General features: G+C 49.9%; 1 protein-coding gene across 2 annotated transcripts in view; it reads right to left on the reverse strand.

Moving 5' to 3' along the window:
- The window catches only part of Tnfrsf8 (TNF receptor superfamily member 8), a 55,269-nt gene extending 38,591 nt beyond the window's left edge, over window positions 1-16,678 (reverse strand). For both annotated transcript variants that reach the window (XM_075946053.1, XM_075946052.1), the window contains exons 1-2: window positions 16,567-16,678; window positions 2,386-2,473 (exon numbers count right to left, since the gene is read on the reverse strand). In XM_075946053.1, the coding sequence (XP_075802168.1) occupies window positions 2,386-2,473; window positions 16,567-16,629 (151 nt within the window). In that variant the 5' untranslated portion in view covers window positions 16,630-16,678. The remainder of the gene's footprint in view (window positions 1-2,385; window positions 2,474-16,566) is intronic.
- Window positions 16,679-26,527: the final 9,849 nt, after the last annotated feature.

The raw sequence follows: 26,527 nt of genomic DNA on the forward strand, positions 1-26,527 counted from the left end.
CAAGAACATTTAAATTTTGTTTTTATTTCCGTGTATGTGTACTTATGAGTGTATGTCATGTGTGTAGATACCCTCAGAGGCCAGAAGAGGGCGTCAGGCCCCCTAGAGATGGAGTTCACAGGCAGTTGTGAGCTGCCTCATGAGGGTGTTGGAACTGAACTTGGGTCCTCTGGAAGAACAGGCAGTGCTCTTAACCCCTGAGCCATCTCCCAAGCCCCACAAAAAATATTTTAAACTCATTTTTGGGGATAGTCACTATTAAGTTCTTTCTCAAATACTTCCTCCCGTAGCTTGTGAAAGACTGGAGTCCCACGGGGCGTTCAGAGAACACAGGTCTAAGAGCAGCTGTCAATGATCTCCAGCCCCAATGAGCTGTACAGTACTGCGGGTCCCCACCTACCCACAGGAAGCCCTCCAGACACAGTGCCTGGCTCTCATGCCTTGTCCTAGAAGCAGCGGGCAGTTACACTGAGCCAGTGACAGAGACTTCCTCCCACCCTCTACTTTCATAGCTAAAGTCTCTCTTGCAAATAGACATCTATTCCTGGGGCTCAGATACCACACCACGGCTTCACCTCATACCCCAGCCACCAGTGGCCCCCACATGGGTTTAGGACTTTTAATATAGTCACAGGGGACCAAAATACTTCATAATCCTTTTCTAATCTTCAGGCCCGAAGAATGTTCCAGAAGGATTTCCTGACGTTCTCCCAGAATTCATGCTATGCGAAGGCTGGGTGAGCATTCCGGGAACCCAGCACTGGTTAGGCAAACCCTGTTCCCCAGAAAGTTGCAGCCCAGAGCAGGCTAGGACAAACACTTGTCCTGGCTTGGAACAGACAAGAACTGTGAAGATCAGGGCGAGGTGGTGTGAGGCAGACCCAGCACTAACGATGCTGAGACAGAGGGATAGCAAGTTCAAGATCAACCTGAGCTACAGATCGCATTCAGGGCCAGCCTGGGAAATTTCGTGAGCCCCCATCACAAACTAAAAAATGAAGAAAACTAGAAAATTGTCACGGGTATAGCTCAGCGGTTAAGAGCAATTGCTGCTCTTGAAGAGGACTCAGATTCAAGTCCCAGCACTCACGTGGTGGCTCACAAACACCTGCACCTCTAGTTCCAGGACATTGGACACGCATTCTGATCTATGCAAGACTTGCATGCACATAGTGCATATACATACATGCAGGCAAAATACTCATACACATACCCAGCACTCGGGAGGCAGAGACAGGTGGATCTCTGTGAGTTCGAGGCCAGCCTGGTCTACAAGGGCTAGTTCCAGGACAGGAACCAAAAGCTACGGAGACACCCTGTCTCGAAAATCAAAAAAAAAAAAAAATACTCATACACATAAACTGAAAAGAAAATTTAAGGGTGGTGGGGGGAACGAGGAGAGAAGAGAAGGAAACAAAGAATTGCAAAGGGCTTCTGAACTCCAGAAATGACAACTGGTCATGGTCACAGGGGGTGTTGGCTGTTGAGACTCTGTGGTCACAGATTCCTGGGCTCTACCCCCAGCCAATCCTGCCACGCCACAGCTCTAAGACCCTGGGAAAATCTCTGAACTGGCTGAACCCCAACAGTCCCATCTGCAAAACAGAATCAATGCTTAACACGGGATGTTAGGTCCCAAACCTGGTACAAAGGGCTAAGGTGCCTATTAACATATCAAAGAGGACCTGGCCGCCAGGTTCTCCAGCATCCCTCAGACCCTACCTGTTACAGAGTTTGGCAGGCATGCCCCAGTCTACCAGAACTCTCCAGCCCAGCGGCTGGGCTACCCTTCCCCCTGAAGCTCTTCCCTATGTAATCCAGACATTTTGGTTACTGCCCCTTTTCTACCTTTCGTCCTCTTGGCTGCTACACCTGGTTCCCCTGTCTGCCTTCTCCCTTCCTCTCCCCTCTCTCCTCAAATGACCCAGCTCGGAGTCATGCCCACTCTGGACTCTCCCAGATGTCTCTGTCTCTGGCTATGCTTTCTCCCGTTTATCTACAACAGACTTTCTCCTCCACCATCATGGCCTTTCCTTTTCATTTCTTTATTTTTATTTTCCCATTCAGACCACAGTTAAGTAAGCAGGAAGTCAGCATGGCAGCTGGGCTGCTCGTGGCTAGGACCCTGCTGCATAGGCAACCCCAAAACCTCAGAAAGGGTCTCACATCCTTGTGGCGGCGGCAGAACCTAGCCTGTGAGGTAACCAAGCTTGCTCTTCCTCAGACCCTGTGACATTAAGGTGCCCTTGGACACCTGAAACAAACCATGACCATGTTTGCTAGTTTCTATCCCGCTCCTCCCAACCCCCACCTTGTCCCAAGTTGCCCATGAGGGTCAGACATCAAAACAAGGAACCTATGTCCTGCCCTCAGTACCCCACTCACCTGAGGGGCAACGGTGACAGCAGCTCCCCACAGCCTCACCACGGTTGTAGCTGAGATCTCCAGCGCAGGTGCTCTTGAGCGGTCGATCCTGGAAGGTCAGGGAAACAGATGAGACAAGGCCAGACTTTAACCTCAATGCCACCCTGCAGTCCCAGGAGGCATGGTGTCCACTCACCGCCAAGGCCAGGCTGAGATTATTGTCATAGAGGTCAGGAAGAGAATCCCTGACTCAGCACCTCCCCCAAGGAGCTAATGGCAGCTTACTTGCAGATGGAGCACCCAGGAATCTCTGTGCCCTCCTCTGCTTGTGGACACCTCCCCCACCCCAACACCAGTCCGTTCTCTCAGCTACCGTCAAGTCAGCAGCTACAACCGGTTCCACCTGGCACACCCCTCCAGGGGACTAACAAGCCTCTCACCCTGTCTCTGGGGACGAGTTCAGCAGTAAAAACATCTGGTAAAGCTGGGCAGTGGTGGTGCACGACTTTAATCCCAGCACTCGGGAGGCAGAAGCAGACAGATGTCTCTGAGTTTGAGGCCAGCCTGGTCTACAAAGCTCGAGTTCCAGGACTGGCTTCAAAAAGCTACACAGAGAAACCCTGTCTTCAAAAACAAAAACAACAACAAAACCCACATCTGGTAGAGAGACATATGGGTTGAAGTTCTGCATACCCAGATGGAAAAGTGCTCAGATTCCACAGACAGGGCCTCACCTATTCCCGGCCTACTCAGACACCCTCTCTGGAAAGAGCATTAACCCACCTCTGCATCCGCTAATAAGTTCTGTCTGCTCTTGAGTTTGACATAGGTCAAACTGCCCAGTCTTTTCTTTGCAACTGGCTTTTTAAAAAATCAGTGTACAAAAGAATGGGTTTTGTTGGTCATCGTGGCACACACTTGACTCCCAGCACTGGGGAGGCAGAGACAGGCTGATCTCTGTGAGTCCAAGGCCAGCCTGGGCTACATACTGAGTTCCACTACAGCCAGGGCTACATTGTGAGAAACCCTGTCTCAAAACAAAAACAAAAAAGAAAATAAAATGTTTTATACCCAAACATGATTATATCACTTACTTGCATTCTCTGCTATAGCCAGCTGCTTTTTAAAATCTTTGTGTGTGTGAATGCACATGCCTGGAAGTCAGAGGAGGACATTAGGTGCCCTGCTTTATCACTGCCCCCACCTTATTCCCTTGGGAACGGATCACTGAGCCCAAAGCCAGGTCAGCATACAGCAGGTCCCAGCAGCCTTCCTGTTTCTTCCTCCCACAGTGTTGGAGCTCCGGGCACTGGTGACCACACCCAGCTTTTTTTTTAATATTTATTTATTTATTATGTATACAATATTCTGTCTGTGTGTGTGTCTGCAGGCCAGAAGAGGGCACCAGACCTCATTATAGATAGTTGTGAGCCACCATGTGGTTGCTGGGAATTGAACTCATGACCTTTGGAAGAGCAGGCAATGCTCCTAACCACTGAGCCATCTCTCCAGCCCCCCACACCCAGCTTTTTAAGTGGGTTCTGGGGACCTGAACCCAGCCCCTCATGTTGTACAGCATATGCTCTTCCCCATTGAACCGTCTCCCCAAGCCCCCACCTTCAGCCTCTTTAATTCGGTATTAGGTTTCAAGAACCATTCACTTTTTTGGAAGTCACCAATGCCCACGGCCTTGCCATATGGCTCCCGTGTGTCTGTTTCACTCTAGATAGACAATGGGTTGTTTTCGCCTTTTAGTTGCCAATGCTAATGCTGCTCTGTGCCCCCACCCCCACCCCAGACAGGGCACTCAGTGTCACAGTTAGTTAGAGCTGTCCTGGAACTCACTCTGTAGACCAGGCTGGCCTTGAACTCACAGAGATCCACCTGCCTCTGCCGGATTAAAGGCCTGCGCCACTACTGCCCAACTTGTTTTTTCTTTAAAGACAAAGTCTATATGTAGCACTGTCTTAGAATGTCATTTTTTAAACTATTATTATTATTGTTTATTCTTCTCTCATACAATACATCCAGACTACAGCACCCTTTCCTTTCCTTCTCCTGCTACCCAGATAAAAACAGCCCTCCCAGGGGCATCAATCAAATAGGCCACAAGATGCAACAAGACCAAGCAACCCAGTAGGAGAAAAGGGGTTCCAGTGGCAGGCAAAAGAATCAGAGACACCCCAACTCCCACTGTCAGGAGTCCCCCTCAAAACACCAAGCCAACAACCAGAACATACATGCAGTGGGCCTAACACAGACCCACATAGACTTTGTGATTTTCAGTCTCTGTGAGTGCCCATGGGCCCTGCTTAGTTGATTCTGGGACAAACACAGCCCCTCTGGCTCCCACAATTCCTCCTCCTCCTCTTCCTTGGGGTTTCCCAATCATCAAGGGGAGAGACCCATTGGAGACCTCCAACCTGGGCTCTCTCACTGCCTAATGTTTGGCCTTGGGTCTATCCATCTGATCCCATAAGCCTCTCTGATGACGACCGGACTCGGCACCCATCTCTGGGTACAGCAGAAGATCTGTCTTAGAAGTTCTATGCAGACCCGGCTGGCCTCGAACTCACAGAGCTCCACCCACCTCTGCCTCCTGAGCTCTGTGATTAAAGTGCTAGCCTATGTACCCATTTCTAAATACAGCCACAATGAAATGAGTACCAGCTCCAACAGACTGGAATCCAAGCTCCTTCCTTTCTTCCCCAACCCCCTTTTCTTTTCTAGGTAGACTTTCATGTCGATCAGGCTGGCCTCAAATTTACCATCCACCAAGGATAATTTCCTGGTCCTCCCGCCCTGACCTCCCAAGCTCTGGAATTTTAGGCAAGTTCTAAGTTGGGACTGAAACCCAGGGTCCCAGGCATGCTGGGCAAGCACTCTACCAACTGAGCCACACCCCTAGCCTGATTCTCCATCTGATTTTTTTTTTGTCAAGCACCTGCTTAGCCGCAGCGCAGCATGTGAGGCTGCCATCTGTCCTTCACGCTTGCTTGCTGACATTTAACGATGTACGCCAATTAACGGTGAGTGAGTGCTGGTTACTGAAGCCGCCTTTAAGCTGCAGTGGTAGTTCTGGTGGGGGTGTGGTGGTATGGCTTCTTTGCATTTCCCTCATGAGTAACACCAGCCTCACTTGTTCTTGGAAATAAACCCCTGCAGCTTTCTAGAGTTCTCCAAACCATCAGCCCTGCTGTGAGATGGGCTTAGTCACCGCTAACACCGGTTTTCAACTTGACAGCATCTAGAATTGACCAGGAGACAAGCCTCTGAGCACATCTGCAAGGAACTTTCTAGATTAGGTTAATTTTGGCTTGGGAAGACACACCCTCAGTGTGACCAGCGCCCCCGGGGGTGGGGGTGGGAGGCAGAGAAAGAAAGGTATTTCTGGAACTGCAGAGAGCAGCACCAGGGTCACTGTGGCTGGAAGGTGGCTATGTGGGTGTTAGCTACATATTTTTTTTTGACACATCTGAAACCATGTAGCCATACTCACTGAAATGTTAAATATAGCCTACCATGCAGCATACAGTTAGGGCTGGGTTGTAGCTCAGTGGTGGAGTGCTTGCCCCGCATGTGTGAAGCCTGGATTCCGACTGCAGCAGCTAGGAAGAGACTCGGAAGAGCAGCTAGCTGTGAGACATTCGCACAGCACAGTCAGGAAACGCAGGGCGTCTCTGCTCCCATTTTGTCCGGGTTCCTTCAAGCAGCCTTCCTTTCTCCTCAGGTCACTAGGGGCTCCCAGAAGCCTCCAGACAGCAACTGGGCAGCACCAGCTGCAGTTCCCTGGTGAGCAGCCGCTCCCTGAGTGTACACAGAAACCTGAGGTAGACCGAGCTGAGCTGTCGGGACTCGGCCCTGTGGGCCCTGCAGAGTGTGGGAAAGTTCTCTGTCCTTGCCCTGGGTTTTCCCTCCTGGCCTGCCTCAGCATCTCACTGATAGCTAAAGAGTCTGAGAGAGTGTGGCGTGTGGCCCTGGGACCGGGACATCTGAGAGCCACCTGTCTTCATACCTCCCTGCTGTCCTTCCCTGGGTCTGTGGCGGGGTGTGTGTGTGTGTGTGTGTGTGTGTGTGTGTGTGTGCGCGCTCGCGCGCCGCGTGTCACTCCTCCAAACCCAGCCTGCTTTCCACCAGCTCCTGCTCTACAAATAAGGAAACTACAGCCTTGAGAGGCACAGCTGTCTGCCCAAACTCACACAGCGACCAAGAGCCAACGGGAGATTCAAGTATTGCCATGTCTCATTTTCTCCCTTCTCAGCCATAGTTCAGTGTACCAGACAGGGCAACGTATCACCCCGTGGTCCACATCAAATCATGATCCAAAGTCAAGGGACTTACTGCAATTTACTCATTTTTAAATGTCGGTGTAGACACTGAAGAGATGGGTCAGTTCAAGAGGCCTTACTACTCAGCTGGGTGGTGGTGGCTCAAACCTTTAATCGCAGCACTCAGAGGGAGGCAGAAGCAGGCAGATCTCTGAGTTTGAGGCTAGCCTGGTCTATGAGTGAGTTCCAGGACAACCATGGCTACACAGAGAAACCCTGTCTCAGAAAAAAAAAAAAGCAGTTACTACTCTATGTTGAGGATCAGAGTTTAAATCCTAGACCCACATCAGTTGACTCACATAAATAATAATAAAAATGTCACTTCAGAGCCAAACATGCTGGCATGTTCCTGTAATCCAGCTCTCTAGAGGCAGACGCTGTAGGATTAATGACTCGGGGTCTCCTCAACTATGTATATCAAGTTTAAGGCCATTGTGGGCTACTAAGACCCTGACTCAAAAGGTTAAAAAATAATTCCATGCATGTAGTTCCATCTAAGGAGACAGAGGCAAAAGGATCACAAATTCAAGTCCATCCTGGGTACTTGGTGGAGATAAGGTGAGATTTTATCTCAAAATAAAAGGACTTGGAGTCAGGGCAGAGGGTTGGGGATATAGTTCAGCGGTAGAGTGCCTGCCTAGAATGAGTGAGTCCCTGGGTTTAAGGCCCAGCACCATTAAACAAACAAACAAACAAACAAACCTCAGTATCTGAATTACAGGCTGCTCAGGAATGGGAGGATGGGGAGCGCCCTAACGGACATTATTTGAGTAACTGGTAGAATTATAATGCGTGCTCTTTGTTTGGCTTTGCTTGTTGACACAGGGTCGTGCTATGTAGCCAAGGCTAGTTATGAACAAAAGTTTCTCAAGCCTCAGCCTTCTGAGTAGCGGGCTTTTAGATGGACGTCACCATGCATGGTCACCATGGACGCAGTAAACCATGGAACTGGAGTAACAAAGGTTTGGGATGTTGGGGGGCCCGGGGTCTCTTTTCTAAAATTCTGAGTATGTTCTCAACCTGCCAGCAGGGTGAGCTCTCTTCTTACTAACCAGGGAAGCAATGGGAGCCTGCTACTCAGAGCCCCATGGAGGGAGCCCAAATGGGACTTAGGGAGAAAGGAGCTAGTTCTCTTGGTCACACAAAAGAATTGAACCACAGGCCCTCCCAGCCATTCCTAGAGATGTAAGGGGAAGCCAAGCAGAGGTCCATCTTAGCCCCATAAGCCTACCCTGAATGCTCCCAGTCCACGGAACCAGCCTTTTCCTGCAAATCCTCAACGAATTCTTTTTTTTTTTTTTTTTTTTTTTTTGGCGCCTGTCCTGGAACTAGTTCTCGTAGACGAGGCTGGCCTCCATCTCACAGAGATATGCCTGCCTCTGCCTCCCGAGTGCTGGGATTAAAGGCGTGTGCCACCATTGCCCGGCTCTTTTTTAAATTTATTTATTTTTATTGTATGTATGTTAGTGTTCTGCTTGCATGTCTGTGTGAGGATGTCAGATTGCCCAGAACTGAAACTATAGACAATTGTGAACTGCCATGTGGGTACTGGGAATTGAACCTGGGTCCTTTGGAAGAGCAGCCAGTACTCTCAACCTCTGAGTCATCTCTCCAGCCCCCGTCAAATGATGCCTAGTCTCATCACGTTGGAAGAGCCAGGAATTCAGGGTTAAATTAATACAGTCTTGTAATGGCCAATGAGATGGCTTGGAGGTAAACGTGATTCTTGCTGCTGAGTCTGACCACCTGACTTTGAACCCCAGCACACACATGGTGGAACCAACTCCTAACCTGTCCTTTGACCTCCACCAGGGGCTCCGGCAGGGAGGTGGCACTAATCTCAGTGTCTGTTTATGACAGTCCTACCTTCTGAACAGTGAGGACCAACCGAGATGGGTGCAGATAGCCGGTAAACTCCCGATGCCCTTTAATGGGACGGGGGACTAAGCATCTGGGCTCTGGCCTTTGCCTGGGAGGGAAGCGGGGAGGGGGGGTCAGAAAGGAAGAGTGGGTGGGGGAAGGCCAAGGACCAAGAGGTGGATGCTTTTAGGTGGGGTTCCCCATAGGTTCAAGGCAAAGTGGCATGTCCACAGGATGCCGAGTTACGCGACCAGAGGCTGAGGCCCTACCTGGGCAGCCCTAGAATGAAAAGAGTACCCCAAAACCTCATCATCTCCGGGACTATTTTCAAGTTGGTTTGGTTTTCTCTAGCAGACCTGGTAATTTTCACTTTTAGAAAGTCCCACCTGGTATCAACCAACAGCGAGAGAAAGAGAACAGCTGGGCCATACCTGTGGGAACTAAGTCATGTCAAAACAAAATCCCCAAATGGGCCAGCGCAGGGCAGAAGTGAAGGTATGAGGGCCCCTCACCTCTGCCTCCATGTGATAACACCCTAGTACTGAAAGTAGTGAACAGCTATTCTGACGCTTGCGATGTCAGACCCACAACCTTGCAAGTACCACCCCAGGCAGAATTAACTACATGAGAACCTGCCTCTGCTTCCAAGTGGGAAATGGGGCTGGAGAGGTAGCTCAGCAGTCACCCGTACTTGCTGCTCCCGTGAAGGACCCCAGTTTGGCAACTTTCACCTTCCTGTAACTCCAACTCCAGGGTTTCTGATGCCCTCTTCTGGCCTCCAGGGCACCTACATACATATACATAAGGGTTTTTAGTTTGTTTGTTATGTTTTTATTTTTTTCTTTTATTATTATTATTATTATTATTTTGGTTTTTCGAGACAGAGTTTCTCTGTAACTTTGGAGCCTGTCCTGGAACTAGCTCTTGTAGACCAGGCTGGCCTCGAACCCACAGAAATCCGCCTGCCTCTGCCTCCCGAGTGCTGGGATTAAAGGCATGCGCCACCACTACCTGGCCTCTATTTTTATTTTGAAGGTCTCACTAAGTTGCCCAGGAAGGTCTTGAACTTGTGATCCTCCTGCCTCAGCCTACTTGAGGAGCTGGAATTACAGACCTGTACCACTGGATCTGGCTACCATAGGAAGCTTTTCTTTTTCTTTAAATAGATTAATCTTATTTTATGTGTACGTGTTTTGCCTGCATGTAGTATGTGTACTACATGTGTGCTTGGTGCCCGTGGAGGTCAGAAGACAACATCAGACCCCCGGTTATAAAAGAGTTATGAACCACCATGAGGATGTTGGAAACTGAACCCTGATCCTCTGCAAGAGCAACAGGTGCTCTTAACCACTGAGTATCTCCCCTGCTGCTACCAAGGGATCTTTGAAAGCACATGTCTGAGTTCCTGTGCTACAGGGTGCTGGTACCAAACTGCTTAGACTTTCCAGACCCCATAACCAAGAGCCAAAGAAACCTCTTTTTTTTTTTTTTGGTTGTGAGCCTAGCCTTTAACTGCTAAGCCATGTGTGAATGTCTGCATGTATATGAGAGTGTATGTGAGTGTGTGTGCATGTGTGAATGTGTGTATGTATATGAGAGTTATGTGAGTGTGAGTGTGCACACACACACACACACACACACAGTCACACACACACCATAGCACACCTGTGGAGGTGAGAAGACAACTGTTAAGAGTTGGTTCTCGGGCCGGGCGGTGGTGGCGCACGCCTTTAATCCCAGCACTTGGGAGGCAGAGGCAGGTGGATCTCTGTGAGTTCGAGACCAGCCTGGTCTACAAGAGCTAGTTCCAGCCGGGCGGTGGTGGCGCACGCCTTTAATCCCAGCACTCGGGAGGCAGAGGCAGGCGGATCTCTGTGAGTTCGAGACCAGCCTGGTCTACAGAGCTAGTTCCAGGACAGGCTCCAAAGCCACAGAGAAACCCTGTCTCGAAAAACCAAAAAAAAAAAAAAAAAAAAAAAAAAAGAGCTAGTTCCAGGACAGGCTCCAAAACCACAGAGAAACCCTGTCTCGAAAAACCAAAAAAAAAAAAAAAAAAAAAAAAAAGAGTTGGTTCTCTCCTTCCACTTCCCTTCTTCAAGCAGGGTCTTTCATTGTTTCTGCTATGTAGACCCCCATCCTCACCTCCCACCTCATCTGGGATTACAGGCGCATGCTTCTGTGTTGGTTCTAGGGCACCAGACTTGTGCAGTGAACGCTTTCAGCCACCGAACCATCTTGTCAGTCCCAAATAAAATCTCTCTGAAGCACTCGGCCTCATGTATCTAGTACAACAAGCACAGCTCCCAGGCCACATCTCCCATCTGCAAAGTCAGCAATGGCAGGCCAAGTCCCCAGACACATAATCTCTTCTTCCACATCTTCTCTGAACTCTTGGCTGTAAGGACATGTGACATTAGACAGAGCCCACTGTCCCGATCCCCAGGCATCAGTGAAGTCCTTAGAAGGTCAAGGTGCTTGCTGCCAATGATGACGTCAAACCCCGGGGACCCACACACACAGTGGGAGGAAAGAAGCGATTCCTGCAAGTTGTCCTCTCACCTCCACATGCACACCTGGCATGCGTGTCCACACAGACATACACGGATAAATGACTGCATAAAGAAAGACCTGGGGGAGGGGATTGGAGGAGAGGAGGGAGGGGGAACTGCGGCCTGGATGTAAAATAAATGAATACATTTAATAAAAAACAGAAGAAAGCAAGTATTGGGATGGTGTCACGTGCCTGTGATCCCTGGACTTTGGAGGTGGGGGAGGGATTTGGAGTTCAAGGTCAGCTTAGGCTGCATGGTGAGTTACCAGGTGGCCTAGACTGTCAGCAGGAAGGAGGGGAGGGGGATGAAGCCAAAGAGGAACTTGGTAGGAAGTTGTCAAGTATTAGAAGACATCGATGTAATTCTTAAGGAACTTGGTTAGGTCTTGATTGTTAGTGTAAGTTTAGCTCATCTCCATGGGGACCAACTTGACTGCAAAGTCTTTAGAAGATGCAGGGGGGCGACTAAGCCCTGGAGAAGATGAGGATGGAGAAAGCCTCTGGGAAGGACAAGGAGGCCCCCCCTGGAGCCTCTCTAGCAGAAACGCAATTCTGAGACCCCCTTTCAGCCTCCCACCCTCCAGAGCCATTAAATAGTGCATCTGTGTTACTCCCAGCCACCAACCATGTGACAGTTTGTGACAGGCTGGCGGAGTGATGACTCAGCAGCTGAGAGCACCGGCTGCTCTTCCAGAGGCCCTGGGTTCGATTCTCAACATTTACACATCTGTCTGTAGCTCCAGTTCCTGATGATCTGACACCCTCACACAAACACACATGCAGGCAAAACACCAACACGCATAAAGTAAGTCATTAAAGGAGAAAGAGAGAGAAAAGAGAGCGGGGAGAGAGAGAGAGGCTAGCCCTGGGCGGGCAAGAACCAATAGGCTGAAAGGTGCCCCAAATATATGGAATGTTAGGACACCTTAAGAAGTAACACAATTCCAGTGAGAAGGGTTGATGCCCCTTAGCGCTGACCCAGAATGCACCAGGAATTCTGTAGTCACTCTGGTACTAGAGATCTAGATCAGAAACTGAACTCCCTTGAAGCGTCCACACTTGAATACCCTCTTGACACCTGGACTTGGGCAAAAACAGACCATATGTGTTCCTCCCAAACACCTGCAATGTCTCATCAGGCTTCCCCACCATCCAGGCAGTTGCCCACCCCCAGATACAGCTGGAATCCCCCACATCCCCACTTCTGCTTGTCTCTCTCCCGACCGCTGCAATTTCTGAATTTCTGACACCTGTTATTAAGGAAGATTTAGCATCTGGTTGCGTGGCCCAGAAATAGTGGGGTCACAACCCCTGACGTCTGTACCACTGGACTCCTCCCCTGCCACCTCCACTAGCGGTGCTCCTTCCTTGCCCACTCTGGGCTGCCCACACTGCCCACCTTCTTCCCATCCCCACTCTCTAGGCCAAGCTCTTCTACTAATCTCTCTTGGACAGATCCCTCCCTTTTGGTTTGGGGTGTGTGTGTGTGCACGCACGTGTATGCGTGCGTGCATATGTGTGTGCATGTGCGCGTGTGTGTGTGTGTGTGTGTGTGTGTGTGTGTGTGCATGTGTGTGTAGCTGGTGTGTCCTCTAAAAGGCTGCCTTGTCTGCAGGTCCAACCAGGCACTCTTCGTAGCTTGGAAAGCAACAGACTGTGATCTTAGATAGGCCACCCCCAAGGTCAGGACACAGTTCAGCAGAATCACACAGGCCCAAACTGGGATAAGCTGCTTAAGCAAGGACCCCCGCCTCAAGGGCTCATGGCCAACTTCTGTCCTGAGATGCAGCAGATGCTGCTGTGTGCAGACCTAGAAATGAATCACATTTACTCATGAAGCCCTCGGGTCAGATATGAGTGATAGCCGCAGAAACTTCCAGTAAGGGCTGCCTTAGTCCCAGCAGGGCTGCTCTCAAGCTGAGTAATGCAGCTGCCCTGCCTTGCCCTCCAAGCTCTTGCTGCAAGCTCCATCTCCATGGCGGAAGGCAGACTTTAACTAAGAGAGGCCAAAGTCTCCTACGGCCCACCCCTTCCCGTGTTTCTTGAGCCTCCTATGGAATTCCGCCTCCACACAGGATCTGGCTGGTTCTGGAAGTCACGGGTCCTACACAGGAATCCAAGAAAGCTCTGCTGCCCTTGGTCACTTACCAGGGTCACCTTTACACCCACCGGGTCTGCTGCACCAATGGGAACGCAGTACTGGCTGTGTATTCTTGCTCCCGAGAATTCCCCTGTGGGAACCTCGATGAGCCAGGGCTGGAGGAGGGAAATCAGACCGGAGCTGGGGGCAGGATGTATCTGGGAAGACACGAGGGGAATTCTAAACCCCTGGAATTCACCAGAAGCCAGGGAGCCAGACCATCCCCAGAAGCCTGGAGGGGAAGGATGCATCCTGGGGGAACTCTGTCTCTCAGGGCTTGCACCACACAAGTCCCCGAGAACATTACAAAACAAGGCCCATCTCTTTCTCAGAAAACATGCCGTCACAAAGTGACAAGAGTTAAGAAAAAGCAGAAGGAGTTGGGAAAAGGATTTGAAATTCCAGACCAAAAAAAAAAAAAATTTTTTTTTTTAAGATAGGAACTTTCTATGAAGCCCAAAATACCTTGGAACTTTTTTTTAAAAAAATTATATTCTATTTATTTTGTGTGCATGGGTGTGTGTGTGAGCATTCTCACACGTGAGCCACCATGTGCACGTGATGATCAGAGAGCAATGCCCAAGAGTTAGTTCTCTCCTTCCAACAGGCGAGTCCTGGGGCTCGGTCTCAGGTTGTCAGGCTTGGTGGCAAGTACCTTTACCTGCTGAGCCATCTTGCCAGCTCTGCCTTGAGACTTCACATCCTTCTTGCCTCCGTCTCCCAAGTGCTTTGGGATTCTAGGTGTGTGGTACCCAGTTTTTTTTTAAGTATTTTTTAAGGGGGAGGGTGTTGTTTAGCTGGTTGGTTTTTTGGGTTTTGATACAGGATCTCTCTACATAGCCCTGGCTAATGTAGATCAAATTGGCCTTGAACTTACAGGGATCTATCTCCTTCTGCCTCCCGAGTGCTGGAATTAAAGTCGTGCACCAACAAGCCCAGCTTTAAATAGTTTTTTGTTTGTTTGTTTTGTTTGCTTGTTGTTGTTGTTTTTAAATAGGATTTCAAACCTCAACTGGACGGGAAAGATGACTGAAGTGTTGAAGGAATAGAATAGAGAACCTTGCTGGGCAGGCAGCTCCTCCCCCACAGGTACCCCAAGTCTTGTCATGAAAAGGCCCACAGACTTGAGGTTCAGCCTACAGTCACTGGGAAATGCAAATTGACATAGGAAGGATACAGCCCCATTCACGACCACAAAACAGACACTGATAAGATCACATGTCGGTTAGGATGTGGGAAACTGCTACTGTCTTACACTGTTGTGGGAAAAGACATTGCCCGGCACCCTGGATGGCATGTCATTTCATTCCAGTGCACGCCTGCCCTGTCAACCACCGCTATTCTCTTGTCTCTCCTCTGGGAAAGAACCACCCTTACTCCCCAGACTGCAAGCACACAAAAGACAATGATGGGACCACTCGGTGGTCCATGCCTTTACGCCCAGCATTTTCGGTGCTGTGTGCCTTTACTCTCAGCATGTGAGAGGCAGATGCTAGCAGATGTATTGATTCAAGACCAGCCTGGTCGGCACATCAAGTTCCAGGCCAACCAGGACGACATACTGAAACCCTGTCTCATCAAAACCAAACCAAACAGAAAAGCAGCAGTAAGAACTTTGTTGTCCATTCACCAGGGATGTGAATGAGCATGGTCTGCCCTCCAAGACCTGCTGCAGACACAGTAAGAGCCAGACAGAGAATCGTGATTGGGTGTGCTGTAATACAGCCAGTGCTCTGGAGGTACCAGCAGGAAGATTAGGGATGTGCGGACATCCTGACCACACAGGAGTTCAAGGCCAACCTAGGTTACACAGACCCTCTCTCAAGACAAGAACAAAGACAAGCTGTGCTTGCCTAGTACACCCAAAACCCTGCATGCATCAAACATGGGATCTAAGCCGCCAGGCAATCAGTAGAGGGAGGAGGACCAGTTCAAAATCATCCCTGGCTATACAGCAAATTGGAGGCCAGCCTGAGCTACATGAGGTCTTATAATAAAAAAGGAAGAAAGAAAGAAAGAAAGAAAGAAAGAAAGAAAGAAAGAAAGAAAGAAAGAAGGAAAGAAAGAAACCCTATATATATTTTGATAAAAAGTGATCCAAATACAGATATACATTTGCAAAAGCCTTGTAAATGAAACTGTAAAGCAAGAACACAGTTACAGCTTGGAAGGAACATTTATAGTTCTTGTTTGGGATATTTTCACATAGTCCGGATGGCATTAAGTTCGCTGTTTATTTTAATTTTAAAAGTGTTTTCCCAGGCCTGGGAGATGGTGAGTTCTAGTCCCGGAACCCGCATGGCCGAAGACGCAAACCAGCTCTCAAAAGCTGTCCCCTGACTTACCCATATACATGAGAGTGTGTTCCCGCCAAAACAGTTTCCACTTTGTAAAGGAGGCAGATACGCTTCACAAGCTGGCCTAACCCCTCCGCTTTCACGCCCTTCTCTTCATCGCCCAGGGTCCTATTATTCCAAACTCTTACCTTCCCCAGATGAGGGCTTCGGGCTTGCGGGGAAGATGGGGAGGATCCTCTGCTCACCTCTGCCCTCTCCAGGGCAGGTGTCACACGGCCACTTTCCTACCATCCCCCTCTTGCCGGCAGCCCACCCTCTTTCCAGCCCCAACCTCCATAGCAGAGATACCTCATGCCCACACCAGTCTGCGGCTGTCCCTTGCCTCCCCTGCCCCGGCTTCCATTCAACCAGGGCCATTTTTTCCCATGCGGACCCTGGGTTCCACGAAGTAGGTTATTATATCTAGTCTATGTCCTTCCCACATCCTAATGCCTAGTGTGGTGCTGGCTTCTAGGAGGTGTCCAGTTTTCCTAACTCGTTGCCCAGTCTCATTTCCCGGGCTTCCAACAAGGGAACCAGAGACACCACGGACTTTCCTCAGGGAGAAGTGTCCACCATGTGCTCCGGGACACCCAGCCCACACCACTGGCCGGCCAGGCTCTCACCTCAGCTGCTCATCCACTCCCTCCTCTCTTTCCTGAGACCCTTCCAGCTTATATGGAAGCGCCAACAGCTCGATATCATCCTCCGGATAAAATGACCCGCACAGGTTTCTTTTCATCTATTCGGGACCCCCACTGGGCCGACAGTGAGGGGGGAACACAGCTTTCTCTTGCCCGGGATTCAACTGGTGAATGAACGAACTACTGCCCGTGGGTGTGAAGAGGAGGCGCTCTACTTTTCACCCACCTGTGGATACAGTTGCCTCCTGCGCCCCCTCACTCCTGTTCCGGTCGGGAATGAGGTGACAAGTGACCCTGCCCTCCCCTGCTCCAGCCACTGCCTACGCTGCTGTCATCTCCTTACCTTTGGGAAGGCTCGAAGCATCCCCAGGAACAGCAGTCCCAATGCCGCCCGGAACGCGCTCATCCTGGCTCCCTGAGTTTATAGCTCCAGCGCCTGGCCACCGGCAGACACCCTGCCTCTCGCGGCGAAATCACTTCTAATGTAGCTGCGCCTTCCTCGTGTTCAGCCCTAATTCTCCCGCCCCCCCACCTGTGATGCAGCGATCTGTTTCCCTGTGAAGCCTAAGAGAGAAGGGGCCACGGCATGCTGAGATGACTCAGGACTAGCCACAGCGCACACAATCAGGGGGGCTCCCCTGAGGCACGCGCCCTGCAGTTTGAATGGCCCGCCCCGGATTTGAGGAGGAACTGGGAAGGCAGCTCAGCCCTAAAGGTGCAGGGCATAGGAGTTTGAGAGGTACCCGGAGTCCTGAGGCCCCTAGCTCCATCCTTAACCCAAGGGAGCGTGAGACAGGACCGGTTTCCAGCTCTTGTCACTACACTAAGAGAAACCTGGCTTTCTCCAAGGTCACTGGGATTCTTAGAAAGGGACAGAGTCAGAATATTTCAGAGAGAAAGTAAGCGTTTCTTCATCGTGAAGATTTGCTGTAGAATAAATGAATGCACGGGGAGTGAATGGATGGATAGAGGACAAATGGATGGACGAGTGGACGGGGAATGGGAGGATGAGGGAATATATGGATGGACAGATGGATAGGGGATAGATGAGAGGGTGAGGGGATGGATGGGAGGATGGAAGAATTGACGGAGAACAAATGGATGGTGAGATGCATGGGGGATTGATGGATGAGAGGGTCACGGAAGGAAGGGATGGATGAAGAAATGAGGTGGTGGGTGGATGAAGGGATGGGGTCGCTGGATGAGTGAGTGGTGGATGAAGGGATGGGGTGGATGGATGAGATGGATGAGTGAGTGGGAGGGTGGAGGTGGAGGGATGTGTGAAGAGATTAGGAAATGATTACATGGATGGATGAGAGGGTATGTGATAAGAGAGCTGATGAGAAGAAGGGATGATGGATGCCTGGGATAATGGGGAAACGGATGGACAAAGTGATAGACAGATAGGAGGTTGGATGCCTGGATGCCTGCATGGAGCATGGGTAGGCAGGTGGGTGGAATGACCAGGGAAAGAACTAGGTGAAGACCAGGACATCTGTGTATCAATCCATGCTGTCCCTGCCCCCAGATACTTTTTCGCTTGAAGGAGGTACCTGGCACCCTTGCCCGAAACCTTATACTATCCTCTTTGTGAGAAAGTGCTGCTCCCACCTGGGGCTCCCCGTTCCCACCTGGGGCTCCCCTAGGGGAACCTTTTCCTTCAGTTAATACCATCAGCACATGGTCACTGTCTGCGCACGGACTAGCAGGTGCAGCCTGCTTTTGTCTGTTTCCTGTTTGTTTGTTTTATTTTCAAACCCAGAAAGCAACACAGAGAAACAGGCAAGCTTGTCTGTGTGTTCTAAGGAAGGGACCCAAGGACCTTTTTGGCTTCCACGCTTTGGTCTGGTCTTCAGTGCACCCCATTTGATAGAGGACCAGGGTGCCAGCTGCCACTTCCTATGAGAACCTTTCAAAGTCCCTGCAAACTTCCTAATCCACACTCAGGCCTCTCTGAGGTCCACATCCTACCTGGAAAATCCATCCATTCTTCCTGGGAGTCTTCCATAGGGCCGCTCCAAACCCTTCCCTCGCCTGATGCTAGAAGTGCCCCACTTGGGTCTAATAATCACAGGGTCAGGGAGATGCAGCGGTAGCTGGGGCCCCGGCCCCCATTTCCCAGGGTGCCACTGGTGTTTGCAATGAGCTGGTGCTTATTAGACACTTACGGAAAAGAAAAGTAGCATCCAAATAGCTTGCACCGGGTGGGAACCAAATACAAGTCACACCTTGTGAAAGTCCAACCTTCCTTCCTAATAACCAAAGGCAGGCAAATGAAAGCAGTCTTCATTAGTCTCCAGGGCCCATTACGTCATCAGTGGGTTTTATTAATTCATGGTAACAGCTAGGGGAAACAGAACTTCATTCCTTTGTGCTGATCAGTGGTACAGCTTCTCTCCGCACCACGACGGTTCTTAGGAAAAGCAAAAAACAAAATTTTTCAGAAGTTTACAACTTATGGCTCTATGACTTCACCAGCAAAACAATGAAAATCAGTAGTGCAACTCGGAAGTGCAAAAAGAAAACGGTAAACTCGCCAGTGTCTCATTAAGTGGTACTTATAAACGTGGGGACCCCTCTGACTCACAGTGGGTAATGAGTATGGAGATTGAGGGGCCCCAGTTTAAGGGACCTTATACAACCAAGTAAGATGATGATACTAAGGATGAGGTTTGTCTCTCTCCTGTCCTCCCCACACAGACAACTTCTGCTACACACAAGTCCCTAGGCTTTGTTCAGCATGGACCCTGACAGAGATGTACTGGGACTGGGGAAGGGCCTCACCCCTGGAGACTCTTATTCTTAAGAAAAAAAAAAACCTGAGTATTTTAGTGTGAGCACATGTGCACGTGACACACTTCTGTGTAATTCTGGATGGACAGGTTCCTCAGAGGCCAGCTTTCTGGACTGTTTCTGCTGGAGTACTGGACACTCCAGGCTGGCTGGCCCGAGACATCCCATCTTGCAGAAGCACTGAGATCATGAATGTCCGCCACCTCGTCTGGCTTTCATCATGGTTCAGAGGTTCGAATCAGGTGGTCAGGGTTAGGTCTCAGACTCGTGTGTGAGAACTTGATCTGGACCACACAAGGATTTCTGGCCGTCAGACGAAAGCCAGCATTCCTCGGGGACCTTGTGAAATACTCCCAAAGAGTCGTTTCCTTGTCTCTGGCAGAAGGGACCTGGGCTCCGTGGACGTATACCTGTGGTTGCATAACAAAGACCCACGCAGGCCTCCAGGCTCACACGTATGTGTTATACATTTCAAAGTCCACACCAGCCTCCTGGCCCTTCTCATTCCCCAGCTACTGTCCTCCTCATGGTCCATGTGATTTGTCATACCCACATCTACCCCACCCCATCCCCACTCTCTCTCACTTCTCTGGCAGATAGATAGATAGCCCTGGCCATGTCTCTTTCTCTCTGCTCTAGATTCTTCCAGATACCTCTGGATATTTTCTCTCTCCGATTCACAATAAAAGTCTTTCCCTTAACTGTACCATGGAGCAGCCGTTTCTGTGGTTTCATTACTGTCCCTCCCCCCTTGCTTCCATGCAAGGGCTTTTACCCAATAGGCCAGCTCCCCAGCTCTGTATTTGTGATTGGACGGTACAAACTGGGGCTCATTTTGCCTGCTTATGCTATGCTAAGAGTTTGGAGGCATCAGAAACTTAAATCCCCTCAGAAATCTCATTCCTTCTCGATCCTTACCCCTGCCCCCGCAACATTTGACCAGGCAGCTCCCCATTTGTAGCTCACCCTACACAGTTCCCCCACTTTCCGGTCAAACGGTCATCACTGCTGTTTTGTGATTCAGTTCTAGAGCTGATCTAACCATGTCATAACATGATGTCTGTGCTGACTGGATTTCTGTCAACTCGACACAAGCTAGAGTCATCTGAGAGGAAGGCGCCTCAGTTGAGAAAATGCCTCCCTGAGAGCCTTCTGTAAGGCATTCTCTCAGTTTGTGATCAATGGGGAAGGGCCCAGCCCCTTGTGGGTTCTGCCACCCCTGGGCTGCTGGTCCTGGGTTCTACAAGAAAGCGGGCTGAGCAAGCCGGGGAACGGAACTAGTAAGCAGCTCCCCTCCACGGCTTCTGCATCAGCTCCAGGTGCCAGCCCTGCTTGAGTTCCAGTCCTGCCTTCTTCCAGAGATGGAGCCCAATGATGGAAGTGTAAGACAAACAAGCCCTTTTCCTCCCGGCTTGCTTCTTCAGTCCTGGTGTTTCATCGCAGCCATAGGACCCCTAACTAACTTTCCTTTACCCTAGGACACTGTGGGGTCTTAGAGAAACAGAGTACTCAGGAGCACGGAAGACAGTGTCTGGCATGCAGCTGCAGCAGCGACTTAGCTGGAAAGAAAGCTACATCCCGCAGGCAAGGTGTTAGCGGGTTAGCTCTTAAGCAGAGGGTGAGGGGCTAGCATCCTAGGGAGGTAGCTGCTCCTGAGACTCGGAACAGAGGCCCTGGTGCCATCAGCAGGTACAGGTACCAGGCAGTTCATGAACCCCTAAGCAGGCGTGAAAGTGCTTTGAAGATCAGGAGGGGAAGTCCCGAGGTTGAGAGCTGCAGCCCCTATGTGACAGCAGGGGCCTAGGCCTGCGGTGGAGGCCAAGTCCCCATGCCTGCCAGAGGCTGGAATCTGGCCGTATGAACCAACTAGCTCTGTAGCCTTGTCTTAGCCAGGTCCCCCGAGCAAGGAGGGGGCAATGCACACAGCCTTCAAAGGGAACAGGAGTCGAGTTAGCTAAAGGATGCTGAGCAAGATGCCAGTCCTGACTTGGCTCAGGAAATTCAGGGACTTCCCCAGCGGCTGGGAACCCCAGCCTCAAATGGCCCCAAAATACCCTCAAGCAGACAGAGATTGCTTCTGCCTCAAGCAGCCGTAGGCAGGTAGGCGGCTGAAAGTTGGAGAGAAAGGCACGGACTTTTCTCCTCGCTTCGACACAGGGCTTCTCTTTTTTTCTCTCTTCCTTCCTTTTGAGATAGGGTCTCATGTGCCCCAAGATGGCCTTAAACTCAGACGTAGCCAAGGATGACCTTGAACCTCTGCTCCTCCAACGTGCTGGGACTACAGCCCATGCACCGTGGTACCCAGGTTGTGCTCCATGTGCGCTAGGCAAGCAGCCTACAATGAGCTACAGCACCCCACATGGGGCTTTCCTTGATAAAGCCTCCATTGGGTGGCTTCACGGAGTTAGCTCTAGTCTGACTCACGGCTGAATGCCAGGCAGCTGTACAGTCTGTCAGGACATCCAACACAAGCTCTGACACCATTTGGTGCCCCAAAGGTCTATGTGTCAGGAGCTTGGTCTCCAGTGTGGCAGCATGGAAGTGGCTGGTAGACTCTTGAAGGAACAGGACCAAGCCAGAGGTCCCTAGTCTTTGGGGATTTACACTCAGAAGGGATTTAGGGTCCTTAGTCTGTGGATTCCTGTTCTGAGATATTTTTTTTTCTTTTTAGAGACAGGGTCTCATGTAGTACAGGCTGGTCTTGAACTTGCTCTATAACCAAGAATGATCTACCATTCCCTTTTATAGGCTCAGGGTTGGCTGTGTGACTTTCCCCGAGGTCACACGGGTGAACAGCTTGTCTAGCTCTCAGATCCTCTGCTTCGTCTTCCTTCCCTTAGCCCCTCTAGCCCTGGCTTTCGCTTAGAAGAAAGAACACTTAGGGGGGAGTCTTGCTCAGGCCCCATGGCTGTGGGCTCAACACTTCTCTCTGAATGTATCGTGTGTGTTACCCTCACCTCCATTCTACATGCCAAAACCTAAGGGAAGCATTGCCTGGCACTTTCTGCCAGGCAGCTGTGTGGGAGGGCTAAGTAAGGGTGGGAGGGGGCAAAGGGAAGAGGTGGCAGCATGAGCTCTGGTTTGGGATTCCCCATGAGACTGCAGTGAACAAGGGGCTGGAGAATGGAGCCCCTGAGCCACACCCATGGCTGTGGGCAGGTCCCAGGACCTTCGAGTGGTGGAGCCCTGATTGTCTCCCAAGGGAATAACTGCAAGTAAACAAGACAGAGACCACCATGTCTTTGATGATCTAGCTTCAAAAGTCTCCAAGTGCAGGTTCCAGAACATTCTATTGTTACACAGGCCACTCTCCTTAGTGTAGAGGGGGCTGTACACCTGAGTCAGCCCCAGAGCCAGGGAATCTGGGGCTCAGATTCCAGTTTCTTCTCTGCCTGGCACGGACTGTAGTTCGCTGGGCAGCCCACTCACAGCTCTTAGAAGATATGGGATCAACAGACCTTTAGCGGGGCTGTGTGTGGTTCCTTTTAAGACAGTCTAGAAGCCAGGCATGGTGACACATGCCTTAAGACTGAGCAATTAGGAAGCAGAGGCAGGTGGATCTCTGAGTCTGAGGCCAGCCCGGTCTACAGAGTAGCTTCTAGGACAGCCAGGTTTACAAACAGAATCCTCGTCTTGGGGGTTGAGAGGGGGGAGACAGTCTTGAGTCTGGTAGGGTGGCACACACCTTTAATCCCAGTACTTGGGAGGCAGAGGCAGGTGGATCCCTGTGAGTTCCAAGCCATTTAGGGCTACACAGTGAGACCCTTATCTTTAAACAATTATGAATAAAAAGTAAAATAAGAAGGGGCTGGAGAGACGGTTCCACGGTTAAGAGCACTGAATGCTCTCCTAGAGGACCTGGGCTCAATTTCCAGCTCCCACATGAGAGTTCACAATTATTTGCAACTCCAATTCCACGGAATCTGACACCCTCATACAGGCATACACTCGGGCAAAAGCACCAATGCACATAAAAAATATAATAATAGAATAAGAGTCTCAAATAGCCCAGGCTGGTCTTAACACACTGTGTACCAAGGATAACTTTAGACTCCTAGTCCCCTGACATCTACTTCCCGAGGGCTGAGATTACAGCTATATGCCACCACACTTACCTGGTTTGTGACACTTTTGGAAACTCCAGGGAAGAAATAGAGAGGACTCTGGTTTCTTTTTGTCCCCCAACCCTGGGTCCTCAGGCCCCTGCACAAACAAGCCACAGGCTCAGGTTTCACTGACTCGGGAGCAGAGCTCTATGCTCAAACCTGGGCTTCCCCTTCTTGCAGGATGTGTGATCCAAGACCCTTGCTTGTCCATCAGGGCGTGACTCACACAGGGTTTTGGGCACTGTGGTGGATCCGTGGAAGAAAACCAGGTCTCATGTTCTTTCCTGAACCCTCAGGCAGAGTCAGGTGGGTGACCACTTCCTACTCCTCTGGACAGGTGAGCCTGCTAGTCACATGTTTGCTAAGGGGGAATGTTTCCTTTGGCCTCCAGCCCCAAGTTAGGGCTTGACCTAAGCTTCACTCTGAGAGGTGTAGGAGATCCCAGAGAGGATCTGGAGACTTAGTGGAGCCCAGGTTAGCATCAGTCTCATGACTTCCCACCTCAGGTCTTGGCACCCTAGTCTCTCAGTGGTCCTAACGTCCCTTTGAGAGTCCTGAGAAGGACAGGCAAGATTGTTCTGGCTAACGGTGCTTATGACCAAGCCTAAAAACTTGAATTGGGGTCAAGTGGTGGCGCATGCCTTTAATTCCAGTGCGTGGGAGGCAGAGGTAGATGGATCTCTGTGAGTTTGAGGCCAGCCTGGTCTACAGAGCAAGTTCCAGGACAGGCTCTAAACCTACAGAGAAACCCTGTCTCTAGCAACCCCCAAAACAAACAAACAAACTTGAATTGGATGCCCAGAACATGCATGTTAGAAAGAAAGAACCCTACCACATGTGCACGGTGACATATGCATACATATACATATATGCACATAGTAAATGTGTTGAAATTGTTAACATTAAGTAAAAAGAGATGTCTTGGGAGAATGAAGAGACAAGACTAAACTCTCCCTCAAGGCATCTCCGTTGCGCTGAAGCCACTGTGAATGGAAGTGAGTCATTTAGGCTCGCAGGAAACCCAGCCTGGTCCGGTTTTAATCACGGGCTCAGAGACACAGAGCACAAGAAGGAAACAACCAACGGTCAGTAGCGACTGCTTAATTGCAAGGTACCCACATAAGTGTTTCCATGGGTGTGGCCCTGGGGGCAATGAGGACCCGTGTGTCTGCTCCAAAGTGTTCATGACATGACCTCAGCTTCAAAGGGAGGATCACCTTGCACAGGACCTTTCTTCTCCCTTCTGGGAAGTCCTGTCGCTCCTTAGACATGGAGCATAGAAGGTCTGAGTCCACTGGTTCCTCGAGAGAGAAGGAAACTACAAGGACGTAGATTTTACCCATCTTGTTCCATGCCTGGGAAAGGTGGGAGTGTAGGACAGTGTATGGACCATGCGCCTGAGAGTCACTCAGTGGCAAAGCATGGGTTTCACATGCTTGACATCCTGGATTCAACACACGGACAACACAGAGGTGGAGATACACACACACACATACATGCATATACATGGAGACACATACACACGCACACACACACCATAAACACATAAGCATACAGAACAAGCAAATACCGCATGCTTACAACATAGGCACAGTAGGCTTACAAAGAGATCATTGTTTCCATCTCTGGGAAAATGGGTGTTCTACAAAGTGACTTGGCCAGCCTGTCCACTGTCCAGTGTCACAGTGCACACCCAATACTGTGACTTCAGGGTGAGATTTACCCTATCTAGGATGGTTGCTGTAACACACACACACATACACACACACACACACACACACACACTGTCAAACACACAGTTCCTGGTTGTCATGGAATCAGCTCTGGATTCCCCAGGACACTCTGTTGTTAAGGAATTTCTCTAAGGAAATTCACCTCACCTAATGAATAGCTCAGCAGCTAAGAGCACTTGTTTCTATTGTAGAGGACATAGGTTGGTTCCAAGCACTCACACAGTGGCTCACAACCATTTATAACTCCAGTCCAAGGGGATCTGACACCTCTTCTGACCTCTGTGGGCACCAGGCACACCCATGGTACATATTCTTGCAAGTAGGCAAAACACTCATACTCACAAAACAAAATAAATCTTTTAAAAAAAAGTTGGCTTTTGTTTGTTTGTTTGTTTTTTGTTTTGCTTTGTTTTGTTTTAATTTTGAGGCTATCCCAGACTGTAAAAGACTCTGTCTTGAGTTAGGCAGTTGTGATGCATGCCTTTAATCCCAGTACTCAGGAGGCAGAGGCAGGTAGATCTCTGTGAGTTCAAGTCCAGCCTTGTCTACAAGACAGGCTACTGGACAGCTAGGGCTACACAGGAAGAAACTTGCCTCAACAAAACAACAGCAAACAAACAAACAAAAAGACCCTGTCTCAAAAGAACAAAATTAGTAAATAAATATAAAATAAATAGGCTATGTTTACTACACCCTATTGTATCTCAGTAAAGCTGGATAATTTTTCTTGTTTACATCTATTTATTTATTCATCTGGATGTGGGGACAGCAAGCATGGAAGGTCAAAGGAAAAAGTTATTCATCCTTCTTCCCTAGGTGAGTGCCTGAGAGTCTCCCAAGAAACAGGCTGGAGGATCTAAGAGGCCCCACAGCATGCTGTTATCAGATCACAGCTCACACCTCTGAATTTTCCAGAATCCAATACCCTAGACTCTCCTGAAGGCCAACATTCCAGAAGCTGGAGGAAGAACTGGTGAATCGAGGCTCCCCAGCCTGCTCCTCAACCCTGAAAGGCACTGTTAGTCACCGCTTCTAGTCAGGGTTCTGAATCCTGCTATATGTAAATCATTTCTGGAGAAACAACTTGCTAAGTCATTGGCAAGTGTCACGCCTTGCATGGGCTGTTTTCTCAGAAGAACTCTGGAGAATGGGGCCTGAAGATTCTGAGTCAAGCAGAGCGAGGCTGCTGCTACCAGCTCAGGGCAATGATAACAAAGACCTGAGCTGCACAGCTCAACCAAACAAGGCCCTAGGTGGGACACTGGAATTGAGCCTCTATCGCATTCTTCTACTGGCCTCCTTTCTGTTCCTGTTGCTATCAAACTTGTTGCAGCCACAGGGCCTTTGCACCTGCTGGTCCTTCTGCTGGGAACTAGGATTCCTCAGATCTTCAAAAGGCCACCTTACCAGGTGATAGACATACCCATCACCTTCTTCGTGGGGACAGATGTAGACATGCCATGACTCATCAGCTTTTGTACTCTTGTTATGCTTTATATTTATTGTGTGTGTGTGTGTGTGTGTGTGTGTGTGTGTGTGTGTGTGTGTGTGTGTGTAAGAGAGAGAGAGAGAGAGAGAGAGAGAGAGAGAGAGAGAACATCAGATGACAACCTGTGGGGAGAGGTTCTATTGGCGGAGGCCACTCAGACTCCAAATAATCACACACAAACTA

The sequence above is a fragment of the Microtus pennsylvanicus genome, chromosome 13, assembly GCF_037038515.1.
Source record: "Microtus pennsylvanicus isolate mMicPen1 chromosome 13, mMicPen1.hap1, whole genome shotgun sequence".
NCBI classification, from domain to species: domain Eukaryota; kingdom Metazoa; phylum Chordata; class Mammalia; order Rodentia; family Cricetidae; genus Microtus; species Microtus pennsylvanicus.